The 19,594-nt window shown below is 52.9% G+C and overlaps 1 protein-coding gene across 9 annotated transcripts in view; it reads right to left on the minus strand.

The window, feature by feature from the left end:
• The window catches only part of KCNQ1 (potassium voltage-gated channel subfamily Q member 1), a 363,159-nt gene that overhangs the window by 83,218 nt on the left and 260,347 nt on the right, over positions 1 to 19,594 (minus strand). For 7 of the 9 annotated variants that reach the window (XM_049892815.1, XM_049892814.1, XM_049892813.1 and 4 more), the window contains 4 exons: positions 5,501 to 5,576; positions 4,819 to 4,913; positions 3,994 to 4,040; positions 3,039 to 3,100 (listed from right to left, as the gene is read on the minus strand). In XM_049892815.1, the coding sequence (XP_049748772.1) occupies positions 3,039 to 3,100; positions 3,994 to 4,040; positions 4,819 to 4,913; positions 5,501 to 5,576 (280 nt within the window). The remainder of the gene's footprint in view (positions 1 to 3,038; positions 3,101 to 3,993; positions 4,041 to 4,818; positions 4,914 to 5,500; positions 5,577 to 19,594) is intronic. The other 2 variants (XM_049892816.1, XM_049892817.1) reach the window with 1 other exon arrangement.

The following is a 19,594-nucleotide window of genomic DNA, read 5'->3' on the forward strand; positions in this document are numbered from 1 at the left end:
CTGAGTGAGGGGAGGCTGGTGGGGACAATTTGAGCAGCAAGGAGGACCGTGCGTATCTGTGGGAGCAGGCCCTGGGGGTGGGGCAGTGCAGGGCTGGCAGGGGTCGGCTGGCATGGTCAGTGCAGGGGGTGGTCCGGGTGGCTGCTGGGTTTCCTGTCCCCAGCTTCCCGCGGTCAGCAGGATTGCGTTTGAGTTGTTTATGGTCCCGATGGCTTCAGCGATAACCGTGATGACATGGGGCCTGGGACGTGCCACTGTGCCCGTTGAGGCCCTTTCCCAGGGCCTGTTCCCAAGGGAGGTGTCGGCCAGCAGTGGGAAGTCTACCACTGAGCAGCCTGGGCCAGACCACCTCTATCCGAGCTTCACCCCAGAGCTCAAGTCCCATCAAGCCCTTGAGGACCAGCCGAGGGCCAGGAGGGGCTGAGACCCAGGCAGGTGACCACACCTCAGGGCTTGGCCAGCTCCTTGGCAGTGGCATGGGGAGACCACCCAGGACTAGTCAGCAGGAGTCTGTGCCCTCAGAGCCCCAGATGGCCCTCTCCCAGGCTCTGATTGTGGCTCATGGCGTGCCCCCGCTGTACTACCCAACCTTGCCCCAGGTATCAGGGACCCCAGAAACTGCCCTTTTTGTTGTTCAGCTCTAATGCAATATGGACCCATAGTCCTGTGCCTCTCAAGGCCAGCGCTGGCTCCCAGCCCAGCCCGCTGGCTGTGGCTAACCTAAGGCCCTCAGTGGGCCTCCCACATCTGCACCTCAAGCCTGGGAGGGACTCTGTCTCCCACTGCTGCCACCCCCAAAGGACAACAGCTCCGACCTGGGCTTACAGGGCAGCCCGTCCTGTGATGCTGTGGGCAGAGCCCTAGATAGGTGGGGGACAGAGGGGAGATGGCTGGGCCCAGGGCGGCTCATCTGGAAATGGCAGGGCTGGCGGTAGGGGTGGAAGGCTCACGCACCCAGATGCCCAGCCCACGCAGTGTGGCAGAGGCTGCCACATTCCCAGCTCTGGGCAGAGGCCCATCAGCAGAGGCTGCCTTGCCAGGGTGTTCATGGGGCTGGATGGGGAGAGAGAGTTGAGGACTAGGGTGTGGTTGCCCAGCTCTATGTCTACTCCCGTTGATGTTGGAATTCCTGGCCTGGCCATCTGCACAGAGCACCCACCCCACTAGGCTTCTCGGGGTGTGTGAGCCCTGAGTGAGAAGATGGAAACCTAGTTCAGAGCCCGCGGCACTGAGCCCACAGCCCGGAGTCTCTCCTGGGTCTCAGATCCCACCTGGCTGGTGGGGACGGTCCCCGGGGAACACACTGCCTGGGTAAGAGCGTGTGCCAGCTCTGTGCTGATGATGGACAGAGGGAGGCCAGGCCCTGGGGGGAAGAGGGGGTGCAGGGCTGGGGTCATACAGCCCCAGCCAGCAGGCCAAAGCGAGGGCCCAGTAGCTACCTGCTAAACCCCGGGCCCTGATCTCACGGCCCCACAACAGCCCCAGGCTAGGGTGGATTGTGCTGGGAGGGAGGAGGCAACACTTCAGTCCCAGGACCCAGGATGGGGCTGGCAGGCTTGGAGCTGGCTGTCCCAGGAGCAGCCGTGCGTGCACCGTCCTGCTCCCCGCCCACCCAGCGGCGGCAACGGTGGACGTGGGCCAGAGCCAGGCGTTGCCCGGGCAACCGAGGGCAGCCGCACTCTGGGGCCCAACCGAATTCCTCTATTTTTAGCCTCTTGGATACTTCCAGATAAACTGTGTAGACAGACTCGCTGTTTGGCGAGATAACGCCCGCTCCAGACCACAGAGACTTCAAAGGCAGCAGCGCCCAGTGGGCCTGAGAAAGGGCCTCCCAGGCCCCAGGCCTTCCCATGGCTCCTGGATAGATGCCGGGAAGGGGCTCCTGGGAGGGAAGGCTGGTGGCGGGCATCCTGGGGCCTGGTTGGTGTGGGTGGAGGGTCCTGGAGCCGAGGGTGCGCAGGCAGTCCAAGCTGAGAGGAAGGAGCTGCAGGGCCCAAACCCCACCCAGCTCCAGCTGAAACAGGGCCCACCTGGCTGGGACTTGGACAGCCCACCCAATCTACCCCTGAGCTGACCCCCAGCCATGTTCAGGGCCAGGACCTGCAGTAGACCCCCACCTCTTCCCACGAGTCTGCCCCGCGGGTTCTGAGTCTCCCCGTGCCAGGGCCTGAGGAGAGTGAAGGTCCAGGACAGCTGGGCACAGGGTGTGGCCGGGGCCAGGCCTAGTGCCCTCCACCCTTGCCCCCTGTGGCCCAACATCCCACACCGGCACAGACAGGCACCCAAGAGGTGAGGCCACCAGCCAGCACCCGCGACTTCACCACAGCCTGACGCACCCTACACGCTGCCAACACCTGACTCCCCTCAGAGCACAAGCTGGGGGCTACCGGCTACTGCACTGCCCACCCCATGTGCCAGGCAGTTCTCAGCACCTCCAGGGAGGGCTTGTGGGCATTTGTCAGGGGTCTGGCATGGGTCTGGGTTCCAGTACCCTCCTTCCATGGGGACCTAGGTCCAGCCAGATGGGGAATGGACCTACTCCATCACAGGGAGAGCCTAGCATCATGGGGGCCATGCTGAGCATGGAAGGGAGGATGGGATAGAGGGAGGGTGGAAGGAATGAAGGGAGGAATGGGTGGAGGAAGGAAGGGATAAAGGGAGGAAGGAAGGGATAAAGGGAGGAAGGAAGGGATGGAGCAAGGAAGGAAGGGATGGAGAAAGGGACGGTGGGAAGAAGGAAGGGATAGAGGGAGGAAGGAAGGGAGGAAGCAAGCAATGAAGGGAAGGAGGGAGGAAGAAAGAAGGAAGGGATGGAGGGAGGAAGGGATGGAAGGGAGGAAGGATGGAAGGAGGTAGGGAGGAAGGAAGGAAGAAGATCCCCATAGGCACCATCCAAGTCTCTTGTATACACTCAGCACAGAACCAGGAGTGGGAGACGCTGCTGTGGTCAGCACTGTGTGGGCGCCAACAACAGCAACCACGAGGAACCACGCTCTGCTGCCTGCCAGAGCCACTGTGGCCAGGACGCTCGCACCTACCTTGTCTTCCACTCGGTTTAGGCGGGCGCCGATTGTGTTGTTGCCACGGTCTTTGTTCTTTTCTGTGGGGCAAAGCATCAAACTCAGGGACTGTGTGCTGGCAGTGGCGGCAGGGAAGGACAGGTGATGAGGTGGCTGAGAGGCTGAAGGCCTGAAAATAACACGGCCTCTTCTAAAACTGAGTGTGCAGAGAGAACTTTAGGAGGCAGTGGGGTGGAGAGGGCAGGGCATTAGCTGTGACAGTTGCAGACCTGGCTCCACCCCTGCACCACCCTTCCCAGCTCTGTGGCCTCTGAGAGTCCATCTGATGCGGACAGGGACCCATCCTGCCAGGGTACATCCTGCGATGCCGTACACTATCTGCGCTACAAATTCACTATGATTCCGCCTCCCAGGGCAGCATTGGCCCCCTCAAGGCCCAGGGAATGCCTGTCAAGCCAGCCCATGCTGTGAGATATAGCTATCGCTTTGACCTTGGGCTGGGGCAACCCCAAAGAATGTGCCCTAGCCCTGTCCTCCCCTGGTGTGACTCACAGCTCCAGGTCTAGAGGACTCGGGAAGTGGCCTTGGAGCTGAAGAATTGGGCACTTGGTCCCAGTGACCACCTCCTGCTCCTTTTGACACACACCCAACCCAGGTAAAGCCCCAGTGATGTCCCTTCATTTGTGGCCAGCCATCCCCATAGGCCCACCTCCAGGCCCTGCCTCTGCCCAGGAACTGGGGTCTGGTCCGTGTCCACCCCAGAACCTGATCTCAGGGACCCTGGTGGGTTCTTTCTCAAACTTGGCCTCTTTTGTAAAGCATGTTTGAGCCCTTTTGCCCAGGGTGGGGTTGCTGCCCTCTCTGGCTTCATTCTGTGTTCTGCACTTTGGAGGCCCCCAGTGGCCCTTGCTTGGGGTGAGGGGGGTGGTGAAGGGTCCAGGACAGACTCCACAGGTACGGGAGGGAGACGCACCTGAGACGGAGATGAACAGGGAGGGCTTCCCGATGGACTGGTCCAGCCTGCGGGGAGGAAAACAGATAGCTTGGCTGCTGGTGCACGGTAATACTCCTTACTGTGGGAGAGCTGTGCTCCCTAGGGACAGGTGGGGGCTATGAGGTGGGGTGCTCTGAGATGAGGGGGTTGCCCCTGAGGCCCTCATCCTGGGGTCCAGGCTCAGCCTAAGGAACGGGGCCTCAGTGGGCATGGTAGTGGCCAGGTTGATCAGAAAGGGGGAATGGTTGAGGTCTCCCAGACATGGGAATCTGAGGGGGCAGCCCCAGCCCTGCAGCTGTCCCTGTGGGCTTGAGAGGATAAATCTGGCCTTGAGTTGGGGGAGGAAAGAAGCTCAAAGGTATTCCCCCACCCACCCACCCCATGCCAGCGCATACCTTCCGCTGCCTGCACACCCCTGCCCCCCCTGGTGACCATACACCCTCCTGTCCCAAGCCTCGTACCCTACCCACCAGTGCCACACCCCACCTCGGATCACTTGTGTCCATAGTCCCCATCTTGGCACACCCCATCCACTGCCCACACAGCCCCTGCACCCCACACCCCATGCCTGTGCCCCTGATCCCTACCTAGCTGCACCCTACCTCTGTGTCCACACCCCCCATGCAACCCTCCTGGTTCCTGACCCTGTGTCCTACCCTGTGCCTGCCCCCCGTGTCCACCCTCTGTCCTGCCCTGCACCCACCCCCTGTGCCCACCCCCTGCATCCACCCCATGTCCTGCCTTGTGTCCGCCCCCTGCGTCCACCCTGTGTCCTGCCCTGTACCCGCCCCCTGCCCAGCCCACCTTCTCTGCAGCTCTTTGATGCGCACCATGAGGTTGAGGTGACCCTGTGAGTACTGCTCAATGACATCCCGCACGTCGTATGGCTTCCGAGCTTGCTGTGGGTGGAGACATGGGTCAGCCCTCCCAGCAGAGAGTGGTGCTGCCTCGCAGGCCTGGCCCAGGAGCAGGGCTGCATGCTCACCACCACTCTGCTCAGGGTGGCCAGGGGTAGTGGCTGAACCCTCTGGGCCTCTGTCCCTGCATGGCCGGGCAGCTCTCTCTCCCTGCTGCCCACCTAGTCCTTGCCAGCGTGGCTGAGGGTCGGAGGGGCAGTGCGGTGGCCAGGCGGAGGCCTCCTCCCACCAGGGGCTGGGCCCAGAGTGCAGGGGATCCTGCCCCTGCACATACCAGGCATGTGGGGCCCTTGCTGGCAGCCCCTGCCCCCTTGGGGCCCTGAGCGTGAGTCCTCAGTCCCAGGTGGCTGGGATGGAGCCGACCTCCTTCACCCACAGCTGAGTCTGACAGGACCTGGTTCCTACAGAGCCAGCTGGTCAGGCTGGAGGCAGCCCCAGCCCTGCCCTTGCTGATGAGCCTTTGTACCCTACAAGGGCAAATTTGAGGCTTCCAGAAGTGTCCCCACTGGCCCCCCACAGAAGTCATGTCCAGGGCCCCTGTCTAGGTCAGGGGTGTGGTATGCACTCACCTGGAATTTCTTCTTGGCCACAAAGTACTGCATGCGTCGGATGACCTTGATGGTGACCCGATGGTGCTCCCGGAGCCTACGTGGAGAGAGGGGCGTGTCAGTGGCCACTTGTGCTGGTCACCCCCTACCCCAGGCCTTCCCCCATGCCCCCTGCTGCAAGTTGGCCAGGGCCCTTCAGAAACAAGGCAAAATGCAGCCACGAGGGACCGAGATCTTCAAGACCAAATCCCAGGGGAAGGACGAGGAGAGCCAGGGGTGAGAAGCTTTTAATTAGCCATATTGCTCATATCTGAGTAAACCTTCTGCTGAAAATACCTATGACGGCTGGGTTAAACAATGACAACAACATAATAGCTGTTTGAAGGCTTTGGAGAGCCATGAAGAATCAAAGGACCAAGACTCCAGGAGGAAGGAAAACACACCAGGGTGAGCCCCACATTCAAGGCTGCGCTTGTCCCTGAGCACCTGTCTATGCACCTTGCAGGAAACAGTGGCTCAACAGGAAGTGCTGTGTTGGCAGCCAGGACTTGGGGGAACAAGATCCTGGCGAAGAGGAAACCTCAGAGAAGATAGCCCTTCTCCATGCAACTGTCCCTGGAAACATCTGAGAACTCCTAAGCTGCACTGGTGTGGGATGAGCAAAAAACAAAAGGAGGTGCTAAGAGGGGGACAGTGGTGGTTCGGTGGCAGAATTCTCGCCTTCCACGTGCTTCCACGTGCATTCGGCTCCCGGCCAATGCCCCTCATGCATAGCCATCACCTGTCTGTCAGTGGAGGCTTGCGTGTTGCTAGGATGCTGAATGGGTCTCAGCGGAGCTTCCGTACTAGCATGGACTAGAAAGAAAGGCCTGGCGTTCCACTTCTGAAAGTTAGCCTCCAAAAACCCTATGGATCACATAGTCCAATCTGCAACCCATCATGGGGCTGGCGTAGGACAGGGCAGCATTTTATTCTGCTGTACGTTGGGTTGCCGTGAGCTGTAGGCTGACCCAACAGCGGCTTGCAACAATAAGAAGACAAAAGCTAAGGAGAGAATTCAGCAGACTCATGTCACTGGGGAGACAAGAATTGGGGTTCATAATCAACCAAGGAGGGAGCACCCTGGTAGACATCCTAACCTCTCAGTTGAAACCCTCAAACCTTGAGCTATCTCCTGCCCAAACTGGAGCACGGTGCTCAACCCATTTCCCTTTTGCATGCCAGAAGAAAATCTAATTATCTGGAGGGAGGTATCATTGAACCTTTATATTTTTCACACACAAAAGACTGAAAATTGGGGAAGGGGGGAGGGGGAACAGACCATAGAAATGCATCTACAAGTGTATGTTCTGGATTAAGTTGTCTTCCCCCTAAAATATGTGTTAGAAACCTAACCCCTATGCCTTGATGTAATCGAATCTAATGTAACGTAATCATCTTCCACAAGGCACTTGATTGTAATGTAATCAACTTACGTAACACAACTGAATGCAATGTAATCAGTCAGTGGAGGTTATGCCGGTGTAGGACGGATCCCACACCTAATCTCTTCTGAGTTACAGAAAGAACAGCAGAGATACAGAGACACATGCACACATGGGGGAAGGCAGATACCCTGAGAGTCACCAAGAACCAAGGAATGCCTGGGGCTACCAACAAGGAAGGAATTGACACGGCTGATTTAGACTTTCAGCCTCCAGAGCTGTGAGAAAATGGATTTCTGTTTTGTAAAGCCACCTTCCTCTTCTGTCATTTGTATTACAGCAACACTAGGACGCTAAGATGGTGTGGCAGATACAATAGACTTAAATACATGTAGCTTCATTCTCCCCCTACCTGAATTTGGGCTAAACTTGTGACTTGCTGTGCTTAAAAGAGCACTGTGTGACTTCTAAGCATAGGCCTCAAGTTTCTGTTCTTAAGCTCCTGGAATGTGGCCATATGAACAAGCCTGGGCTACCTGGCTGGAGAGGCCACAGGGAGAAGAACTGAGGTACCACAGCCAAGAGCCAGCACTGACTGCCAGGCCTGCGAGTGAGGCCGTCTTTGATCATCCAGCCCTGACGAAGCTGCCTTATGACTGCAGCTACAGGAGTGAGCCAACAAAACCAGCAGAACAACCTCCCAGCTGAGCCAAACCCAAATGGCTGACCCACAGACACGTCGTCTTCGTCTTTTTTTTTTTATTATTATTATTGTGGTAAAATATATATAATAGACCACTGGCCATTTTAACCTGGCCCACGGAAGTCTGAGCAAAGAAAATAGTTGTTCAAGCCAGTAAATTTAGGTGTGGTTTTCTATGCAGCAACAGATAAAGGAATTAGGACCTGGAAGTAGGGTACTGTCGTATCAAAGTCCTAAAACATGTAGCATTACCTTTGGGACCAGGTGCTTGGCAGAGGCTGGGAAAGCAGTGAGGGAAATGCCATTGAAGGCTGAACACAGGTCGCAAGATGGTAGATTTCCAGCCTGATGCCGTCTCCAATCGGATGAGAATTCTAGGTGTCTTGCAGGGGTAAGTAAATTTTGCATTGGGGGAATGGAACAGATTATGGCCAGAGGGCAGGCTGTGGAGGGTTAAAAATGGGTATGTGTCTACCTTGAGCCTTGTGCTCTTTTAAGAACTATCTAAATGAGATCAAATTGACAACAGCAAATCAAAAGATTAGACAGATATTAATGGGGAAGGAACAATTTGGAAAAGGAGGGTGACATGGTTGCAGAACTTGAAGAATGCAATTGATGTCACTGAATTGCTCACGTAGAAACTGTCTTACTGTGTATGTTTTGCTGTGCAAATTCTCAACAACAAAAGAAAAGGCGGAGTCCATTTCCTTTCCCGTCAGACCTGGCTGGCCTTGTGCTGTGACCAAGTGAACGTGCTGGAAGCGACGGCGTGTTCTGAGACTAGGCCTCGAGAGACATGGCTGCTTCTGTTCCTTCTCAAGGAGTCAGAAAAACAGCAAATTAAACTCCAAGAAGGTAGACAGAAAGAGATAATAAAGATAAGTGCACGACTCAATGAAATGAAAACCAAACATACATCAAGCAAAAACAACAAAGCTAAAATTCAGTTCTCTGAAGGGACTAATAAAATTGATAGACTTTTAAAAAGATTGTTTGGAGGTGGGTAGGGAGACAAAGTGATGGAGGAGGAGGGAGGTACGGATGACCAGCGCCAGGAATTAAAAATAGAACATTGCTATGGATCTTAGAGACATTAAAGCATCAACTCAGAGGATAGTATGAACAATAATAATTTTGATTAATTTAGATACAAATCGACAAATTCCTTCAAAACGCAATGTATAGAAACGGACACAAGAAGAAATAGAACATCTGAATTGCCTGATACTTGTTAAATTAACTTATTCTGGAATTTTAATGAACTTGCCACCAGAAACACTGTAAAGCCTACGTGGTTTTATCAGTAAATTCTCCCATACCTTTGAAGAAGCACCAATACCAGTTTTATACAAATCCTTTTTAAAAAGTTAAAAAAAAAAAAAAAGAGGGGGAACATTTCTCAACTCATTTTAAGAGGCAGCAAAACCCTGATATCAAAACCTGACAAGGCTACTTCAAGACAGGAAAACCACAGGCCCAGCCCTCTCGTAAAGATTGCTGCAAACACCCTGAACAGAATCCCAGCAAACTGAATCCAATGTTATATTTAAAGGCATATGATCAAGTGAGGTTTAATCCTAGTTAGGCAAGATTGGTTTAACATTTGAGAATCAATCAACAAAATTCACCACATCAACAGAGTAAGTAAGAAAAAACATATAATCATCTCAAAAGATGCAGAAAAGGATTTGATAAAATCCAAGACCCACTCATAATTAAAAACACAACTCTTAGCAAAATAGGGAGAGAAGGAAGCGCCATCACCTTAAAAAAAACGCAACGACCGTAAACAAACATCATAATCGTGTGTGTACAAATTCCATAAGAATCTTCAGATAAACTACCGGAATTAATAAATGAACTTAGCAAGAACACTAGTTTTACGGACAATATATAAAAATCAGTTACTTTTTAAAGACTGGTATTAATTAGGAACCCTGGTGATGCAATGCTTAAGTGTTCAAACGTTCAGTGGTTCGAACCCACCAGTGGCTCTACAGGAGAAAAGACCTGGTCATCTGCCCCCATGAAGGTTTCAGCGCTGGGAGCCCTGTGGGGCAGCTCTGCGTCATGTCGGTCGCTATGAGTTGGAATTGACTCTATGGGAACAGCAACAACAAACAATTAGAAAATTAAATGGAAACCTATCAATTACAATAGCATCAAAAAAGATAAACTATCTAAGAATAGATCTTGAGGTAAGTAAGACCTCCACATGGAAAAGTACAAAACATTAGTCAGAGAAATTAACAAAGACCTAAATTAATCAGAGACCACAGCCTTCAGCATGGATTACACCTCAACACAGAGAAAACACAAATCCTCACAACTGGGCCATTGAGCGACATCGTGATAAACGGAGAAAAGACTGAAGTGGACAAGGATTTCATTTTACTTGGATCCACAATCAACAGCCATGGAAGCAGCAGTCAAGAAATTAAAAGATGCATTGCATTGGGTAAATCTGCTGCAAAGGACCTCTTCAAAGTGTTGAAGAACAAAGATGTCACCCTGAAGACTAAGGGGCGCCTGACCCAAGCCATGGTATTTTCAATCACATCATATGCATGTGAAAGCTGGACAATGAATAAGGAAGACCGAAGAAGAGTTGACGCCTTTGAATTGTGGTGTTGGCGAAGAATATTAAATATACCGTGGACTGCCAAAAGAACAAACAAATCTGTCTTAGAAGAATTACAACCAGAATGATCCTTAGAAGCAAGGATGTTGAGACCGCGTCTTACATACTTCGGACATGTTGTCGGGAGGGATCAGTCCCTGGAGAAGGACATGGTGCTTGATAAAGTACAGGGTCAGGGAAAAGAAGAAGACCCTTAATGAGGTGGGTTGACACAGTGGCTGCAACGAGCTCAAGCATAACAACGATTGTAAAGATGGCGCAAGACTGGGCAGTGTTTTGCTCTGTTGTGCACAGGGTCGCTATGAGCCACGACTCGACGGCACCTAATAACAACAATAAATTAATCAAGGAATATAACATGTTTATAGATCGGAAGCTTCAATGATCCAATATTCATTAAGATGTTGTTACTAGCTGCTCTCAAGTCAGCCCCCGATTCATGGTGACCCCTTATACAATAGAAGGAAGTGCTGCCTGGTCCTGCCCTGTCCCCATGATTGGTGGCAGATCAGGCCTTTGCGATCCATAGGGTTTTCATTGGCTGATTTTTGGGGAAGTAGATCACCAGGCCTTTCTTGCTAGTCTTAGTCTGGAAGCTCTGCTGAAACCTGCTCAGCATCCTAGCAACACGCAAGCCGCCACTGACAGACGGGTGGTAGCCACACATGAGGTGCACGGGCTGGGAATCTCCTGCGTGCAAGGTGAGAATTCTGCCACTGGACCCCCGGCGCCTCCTGTAAGATGTTAATTCTTCCCAAGCTGAGGTACAGATCAAATGTGATCCTAAGGAATACCTGAGAAGGTTTTGAAATTGACAAGCTGATTCTAAAATATTTACGAGAATGCAAAGGGCCAAGGACAGCCAAGACAGTTTTGAAGAGCAACGTAGTCGGAGGGCTCACGCTACCAGAGTTGAAGACTTAGAAAGCTTCCGTGATAAGTACAGTAGGAGGCAGGTAGATTGAATAGACCAGCAGGACGGAGTAGAAAGTCCAGAAGTATAAACTCATATATGTGGTTACTTGATTTATAACAAAGGCACCACTTCAATTCACTGGGGGAAAGAATGTTCTTCTCAATAAAGGCACCGGAACAACCAGATATCCAGATGGAAAATGGGAACCATGATTCTGTAAGTTGGAATCAACTCCACGGCACACAACAAGAACAATCTCTGCTACACACCATTCCCAAAAATCAATCCACATTGGATCATAGGCCTTAATGCGAAGGCAGAAAACATGGCGGAATATCTTCATAACCTTAGGATAAAAAAAAAAAAAAAGGATAGGGGAGCACGAAACACACAAACCATAAAGGAGAAAAAAATGACAAATTGGATTTCCTCAAGATAAAGAACTTTAGTTCCTCAAAAGACATCATTAAGAGAAGGAAGAAACACCCTGCAGACTGGGAAAAGACATATTCTGGCAAAGGACTCATAACCAGGACATACCAAGAACTCCTACAAAGCAATGAGAAAAAAACAACATGATTTTTAAAAATCAGCAGATGTTGAATAGCTAGCAGCCCACTTCAAAAAAGAGGGTATCCAAACGGCCAATAAGCACTCAAAACCATGCTCAATGTCATTCCTGGTTAGGGAAATGGGAGTTAAAATCAAATTAAAATGAGACACCTATACCCACCCGCCAGGATGACCAACATTTGAAACACCGACAATATCAAGTGTTGGCGAGGATGTGGGCAGCGAGCTCCCATACACTGCCAGTAGGAATGGAAGGCGGCTGAAGCGCTCTGGAAAACTGCTTCAGGTAATCATGGGTCCACATTATGATCCAACGTTTCACTTGTAAATATACACCCCACAGAAATGAGCACATATCTCCACCAAGACATGTACGAGAGGTCCCTGGGTCACAAACGTCCAACTTATGCACAACCTGTAGTTATGAACCAGCCCCTGTAAAGCCTATTACACTAAAAATTCAAGGTACATGCAATGGTTTGTGGTAACGAACGGCTGCTACTTCCAATGCCCATGAAAACGTTATTATTATTACGTATTATTATGCTCAGGATGTTTCAGTGTCTCTGGAAGTGTTTCTTTAACGTTTTTTATGCATAGGCAGGTACACTATATGCTATATACCAACACAGACATCTGGTTAACTGACATTAGGTACAAACCAGTACCTAACTGTTCCAGCTCACGTACAAATTTGACTTAAAGACAGATTTAGGAATGGAACTTGTCTGTAATCTGGGGATCACCTATATAAAAATGTTTATAAATCTTTACTCATATTAAATAAAACTCAAAAGGACACAGATGTCTAGTAACAGGAGCATGGACGAACAAATGGCAGTATTTTCATACACAGAGTATTATACAGTCACAAAAAAGAACAAGCTACTGAGATCCATACAACGGAATATTATATACCCACAAAAAAGAACACACTACTGGTATTTATACAATGGAATATTATGCAGTAACATAAAGGAACAAGCTGACGATACGTGTAACAATGTGGCTGAATCTCAGCAAGGTCATGTTCAGTGAAAGAAGCGGTCACAAAGGAGCACCTAGTCTACCATTCCACACACGTGTCAAACACAGGCAAAGCTGAACTACAGCAAGAGAGGTCAGAACAGTGAGGTCCTCTGGGGGAGTCCTGAGTGGGAGGGGTCGGAGGAAACTCCCAGGCAATGCAAATGTTCTGTGCCTGGATATGGTGGCCCTCAACTGTCCATTTAGGATTTGTGCACTTTACAGTAAGTAGACCACGTGGTAGAGCTCTCAGGGAAAGGTGGTTCCTCCTTGGCTGGAGTTGGCCGTTCTGGTGCATGGAGTGTATGGGGTCCTCTCCAGGCGGGACAAGACTCCCTGGACTGCGAGGAGATGGGGCCACATGTACAGAAGGCCCCCAGGCCTGCTGACCCATACCTGTTCTACCTGCGCACACCTGGGCAGGCACACCTGGGCAGGGCCCCTCTGCATGCAGCACCCAGGCCTGGGAATGTCCTGAGCTGGTCTCTGGACATGAGCTCACACCTGTGCATGTGAGTTGCTGACCTGTGCGCACCTCTGCTCCTACCTGCGTGCCATGCACATGGTGAAGGCCACCTGCCCACACTCTAAACCCAGCACTGGGCCTTCAGCCACATGCTCACGCACTCCTTGACTTCACCAGACACGTGGGACGTGACCTGTCTCCTCCAGTCCTGGCCTCTGGCCTCCTCAGCTAGCCTGATTGGGGGATGCTGGGGCGACAGCAGACCTGGTGGCTCTCGGTGCCTTGAGCCCACGGGTGCCTCTGTGACTCAGGGCAGAAGACACCCAGGTGATGACACACACACACACCGTGTGGAGGTCACGGTGACTAGCCCACCAGCTCACCAGCCTGTCTGTGGTGGCTCCCATTTCTGTTGGGAGATTCCAGGGTGCTGAGGGCCTCGTGCCCATGGTAAGCTGCGGTAGCTCAGGGCTGAGGCAGTGGCATCTTTCTGGAGGCATTTTCCAAGTAGAAAGATGTGTCGTCTTTCAGGGATAGGCCAGGTGTAGGCCTTTCTCTCCTGGTGCCCACCAAAAAATCCCCCTGACCTTGACAGAGTGCTGGGGCTGAGTGCAGACGCCAAGCAGACAGTCACCTCTTTTCAGGTCCCTCTGTGGGGAAGCTGCAGGTAAGCTTCCTGGGGTGTGGGTCTTGGGACTACACAGTAGGAACAGGTGGGAGAGCAGGGGCTCTCAGGCCCCCAGGGCCTGGGCAGGGCCATGCGGAGGGAGGCCCTGCTCCCACATGGGTGTGGGCCCAGCTCTGACCCGCAGGGGAGGGGTTGCTGTTTTGTGGAGCAGGATTCAGCCCAGACACAGACTGCCTGGTCCGGATAGCCCCAGCCGTGCCCGCTCACAGCCTGGGCCTGCAGGCTGCCTGCTGGTCCCAGCCTCTGCCTGGGTTGCCTTGGGTGACGCCCAATACAGAGCAGGAGCGTGGACGCCTGGTGGGTGTCTCTGCAGACTTGAGTATAAGCACTGATGTGTCAGTTGTGAACAGTGCACACGCAGCCAAGGAGAAGGCATAACACACAGCAGTGCACTTGTGCACGCTCCCCTGCCCACACACTTGTACACACACACGTCCCTGCACACACAGTCACATAAACACACAGCAATGAATGTGTACATGTATGTACACACATCAGCACACTCCTGCATGTGCACACATTCATATATACACACCAGTGCATGTGTACACACGCCTGGTCACACACTCCCATACACACAGCAGTACATGTGTACATACTCATGTACACACCCATGCACGTGTACACATGCTTGGGGACACACTCCCATACACACAGCAGTACATGTGTACACACTCATGTACACACCTGTGCTCAAGCACATGCCCTTGTGTACACACACTCCCACACACACAGCAGCACACTCGTACATGCGCACACAGTCATAGTCGCAGGCACACTAAACACGCACACCCCGGGCCTGGGGACTGAGCCTATCCGGGTCTAGAGGAAGTCTGAGTCTTTGCACCAGGGCCACTGGCCTTGAGAAGGCCCCATCCCAGGCCTGAGACATGGTCGGAAGGGGATGTCACCCTGGACTCAGACTCTGCCTCTTGAGGGCTCCACAAACAGTACCAACTGGGATGGCCCTGCCAGTCCCCTGACCACAGCTTGGCTCTGGGAGCATGGCCGAGCCCTCCTCTCCTGGGACCAGGCTCAGGACCCCTGACCACAGCATGGCCTCAGAAGCATGGCCAAACCTGCCCATCCTGGGAAAACTCTCAGAGCCCCTAGGTCCCATCTTGTCCAACAGAGCACCACCGCCCAGTGACCATTCTGGAGGCCTCTAGAAGCTCCTGCCACCTCTAAACTGCCTGGCTGGCTGATGCACAGTGACGTCCCAGGGTGCTGGGGCCCGTTCCCAGCTCTGCTCAGGCTGTGGGGTGGCTGGTACTCTGGTGACAGGCTTGCCCACCTGGCCTCCCTGCCTAGGGTCCGAGGGAGAGTAGCCACCCCTGCACAGAGGCTGCTCATGTCCCCTATGCGGGCTCCGTGGGAAGGCTGCTAAGTGTCCTTTGCAGTTGCTCTGGTGCAGAGCAGATGGCTGAGGGTGGCCAACAGGACACAGGCCCTAGACTCATTGGGCCCTGCAGAGATGGCCTGCTCCCTGGTCACCAGGAGGGCCCACCTGCCTGCCAGGCCATGCCGTGAGCCTCTGGTATCCTTATCTGCTCAAGGGGACAAGGGACCTTCTTGCCTGCCCCACCTGTCCTGCAGCGAGGCCAGGGAGGAGACGCTGCCCAGGGGCTTGACCATGGTGCATGTGTTGGCCACTGAGGGGTCAGCACTCCACCCTTCAAGCTGCGGGCGAGCTTCATTCGCTCACTCACTCATTCCTGGATTCAGGCCTCCATAACTTGCTTGTTCGCTTATTAATTCACTCAGTCACTCACTCATCCCTCTGTTGATCTACTGTTTAAATTACCCGTTGACTCACCCACCTACTGCCTGGCTCATTGCTGACTCACCCAGCCCCGCCCACCCGTTCACGCACGTTCAGTCCTGACCGGCACACAGCCCGGGCTTCGTGGTCTGAGGGCTGAGCCCAGCGAAGGACCGTTGTTCCTGAAGAGGTCAGATTCAAAGCCAGGGGCTCTCGGCACTGCCCAGGGGAGAGCTGGGTGGGAACAGGGGCTGTCCCAGGCCACCCGGTGGGCCAGCTGCTGTCCTTAACACACACTTCACTCAGTGGGGGGCTGACAAGGTGTCCCTTCGGAAAAGCCACAGGCAGGTGTCCAGCCACTGTGCACCATGAGTGGACATGTGCCCAAGGGCACATGTGTAAACACATAAGGGTACACATGTGTGCATGCAAAGACCCATGTGCACATGTCCATACAAGGGCGTGCTACACAGATGGGGACGCACGTGTACAAGTGCAAGAGGTGCACACACAGGGTTGTGTGCGTGCACTCATAGGTACTCGCAGGCCATACATGCGCACATGGGCATGCCCTGCAAACACGTGAGTGTTCACAAACACCACGTAACACTGTGCTTACACACAGGGACTCGGAATGCTCCTTAGAAGCGGGGTCAATGGCCCGGGCTCAGACCCCAGCTGTGACTTCCCAGCTGTGACTTCCCAGCTGTGTGACGTTGGCATGCGATCTACCCTTCCTGTGCCTCAGTTTCCTCATCCATGAAAGGGGGATATTACAAGTAGTGACCTCGTGGGCTCCTGGGAGGGCATGTGTGTGCACACACACACACAGGCACACACACGTGCGTGTGCGCACACACACACAGGCACACACTTAAAGGATGGTTTGAACTGTGTCCGCCCAGAAGACAAGCTGACGTCCTAGCCTCTGGTACCTGTGAACGCGGCCGTGTATGGAAATAGGATCTTGGAAGATGTTAACATGGGGTCACACTGGGGTACGGTAGGACTAGTGCCCTCAGACAAGAGGGGGGATGCGGAGGGACACAGAGAGGGATGAGGGATGCCTGTGAGAAGGAGTGTTGCCACAGCACAGGGCCTGGCCAAGGCACCTGGCCTCCCAGACGCTGGGGAGACACTCTGGGTAGGGGCCGGAGGGCCGTGCACCTCCCCTCCTGCTGGGGACGTGGAGCCCCGGCTGAGCTGGGCATGTGGCCATTCAGATCTTGGGTCCCATGCAAGCAACGAGGGGGGCAGTGGTTTATGAGCTTCCCATGTACACACTCACAGTGGCCGCCAGCTGGGCCCCGCCCACATCCCACCTCAAACAAGCAGGGGAGGCGTGTTAATAACTCGTTCGTGCCTTTTTATACCCGAGAATGATCTGAAAAGCATTTGAAAAGATACTAAGCATGCTGTCATTTCTTTCGTAATGCAGGTTACACGAGTGTTTGGTTTGGAAAAGGTACCCTGAGAGACAGGTAAGGAAGTTTGCCAGAAGGGGGGGAGGTGGGGGGAGGTGGGGGGAGGGCCGATGGGGAGACACAGGGGCCGTTGGGGGCTGGGTGACTGTGGCTGTCCCCCCATCCCCTGGGTGTCTGGGTTTTTCACTCTTTGCAAAGCAGGGCCCTTTTGAGTCTTACTCCTCAACCTCACATCTATGAGCAGGTTCTGAAGTTCGGGCCCAACCCTGGCTCTGAAATGAGGTGCATGGCCCAGTCGCCTACCCTCACGGAGCGGCCATTGTCTCAGGCTACGCCCTAGGGTGGTGAACTGCATGTGTCCACGCTGGGTGAGGGTGTCCAGTGGCTTGGTCAAACACGAGCCTACGTGCTGCCATGACGGTATTTACATGTGATTAATATCTTTAATCAGGCAGCCTCAAGTAAGGCAGACTACCCTCTGTACTGGGCCTGATCCAATCAGCTGAAGGTCTTAAAAGCAAAAACTGAGGTTTCCTGAGGGAGGACTCTGCCACAAGACTGTTAATAGACACCCTGCAGGACTTCAGAAAATCCTCACAAAAACTGGACCAAGAAGCAACATCATGATAAGTGGAGAAAAAGGCTGAAGTTACAAAAGATTTCATATTCCAAGCCCATGAAAGCAACAGTCAAGAAATCAAATGATACACCACATTGGGCAAATCTGCTGCAAAAGACCTCCTTGAAGTGTTAAAAAGCAAACATGTCCCTTTGAAGACTAAGGTGCACCTGACCCAACCTCATACGCTTGTGAAAGCTGGACAATGAATAAGGAAGGCTGAAGAAGAACTGATGCCTTTGAACAATGGTGTTAGTGAAGAATGCCGAACAGATATGGACTGCTGGAAGAACAAATCTGTTTTGAAAGAAGTACAGCCAGAATGCTCCTTAGAAGCGAGGAAGGCAAGACTTCGTCTCATGTATTTTGGACATGTTATCAGGAGGGACCAGGGCCTGGAGAAGGACGTCATGCTTGGTAAAGTAGAGGGTCAGCGAAAAAGAGGAAGACTCTCAATGAGGTGGACTGACGCAGTGGCTGCCAACAATGGGCTCAAGCATAGCAACAATTGTGATGATGGCGCAGGACCAGGCAGGGTTTCATTCTATTGTAAATAGAGTCATTGTAAGTTGGAACCAACTCAATAGCACCTGACAACAACAGGCCTACCTGTTTTGGGCTCAAGTCTGACAGTTTCCAGCCTGTTGTCTGACCTAAGGATTTAGGAATTGCCAACCACCCCCCACCCCCTAGCATGAGCTAACTTCTTAAAATCAAACTCTCTCTATGTATATATACATGTATGTATGTATGTATCTCATGGGAGCCCCTGGGTGACATAAGCAGTTAAGTTCTCAGGTACCATCTAAAAGGTTGGTGGTTTGAACCCACCAGAGGCTCCTCAGAAGACAGGCCTGGCAATCTGCTTCTGAAAGTCACAGCCTTGAAAATCCTATGGAGCACAGCTCTACTCCGCACACATGGGGCTGCCACGAGTCGGAATCGACTGGACAGCAGCTAACAACAACATGTATCTTATTTGTTCTATTTCTCTGGGGAACCCTGACCCAGTGTCTTAGGCTGGGTTCTCCAGAGAAGCAAAACCAGTAAAGTGTATAAATATAGAGAAAGAGATTTATATCACGGAAATGGCTCAGGCGGATGTAGAGGCTGGAATGTCCCAAGTCCGTGAGTGAGGATAAAGGCTTTTCCTCATTCATGTAGCTGCAGGGGCTGACAAACCCAAGATTGGCAGGTCAGAGAGCAGGGCTCTTGCTTTAGGCTTCGAAGATCAATGAATCCCAAAATCAGCAGGTAAGACCGCAGGCAAGCTGCTAGCTCAAGTCCCGAGAACCAGAGGTCAGACAAATAAGAGCCAGCTGTAGGATTCAGCTCAAGCAAAAAGCCTCTAAGCCTTGCCAGAACGTCCGCGTATATTCGATGCCAGTCACACCCAAGGAATCTCCCTTTCAACCGATTGGCTACTCACAGCAGATCCCATCGCGGGGGTGACATCATATAGAATCTCGAAAGGGAAGTAGCCACATCATTGTACCACCGCCAAAACACTGAGAATCATGGCCCAGCCAAGCTGGCACACAGTCTTAACCATCACGTCCAGATGCCCCTAGCTGCCCTGCCCTGGGCCTCCCTCCCTCCCTAAGGGCTCTGACCCTCCTTCTCCCGTGAGCCCAGACTGCTCCCCTCCATAGCTCTTCCCCGACCTGCCCATGACTGGCGGGACATCTCCAGGTCTCTGCCCACCTTGGCGGAACGTCCTGCCCCCAGGCCAGGCAGGGAAACAGCCACCACCGGGGACGCCCCTGCATGGAATAGCCCCCCAGGACTGACCCAGGATGTCTCTGCCACATGAGCCACAGGTTGCTAGAGACAAAATGGTGGAGACCCCAGGACAGTTAGAAGAGGCCCA

Source organism: Elephas maximus, chromosome 7 (genome assembly GCF_024166365.1).
Source record: "Elephas maximus indicus isolate mEleMax1 chromosome 7, mEleMax1 primary haplotype, whole genome shotgun sequence".
Classification (NCBI taxonomy): Eukaryota; Metazoa; Chordata; class Mammalia; order Proboscidea; family Elephantidae; genus Elephas; species Elephas maximus.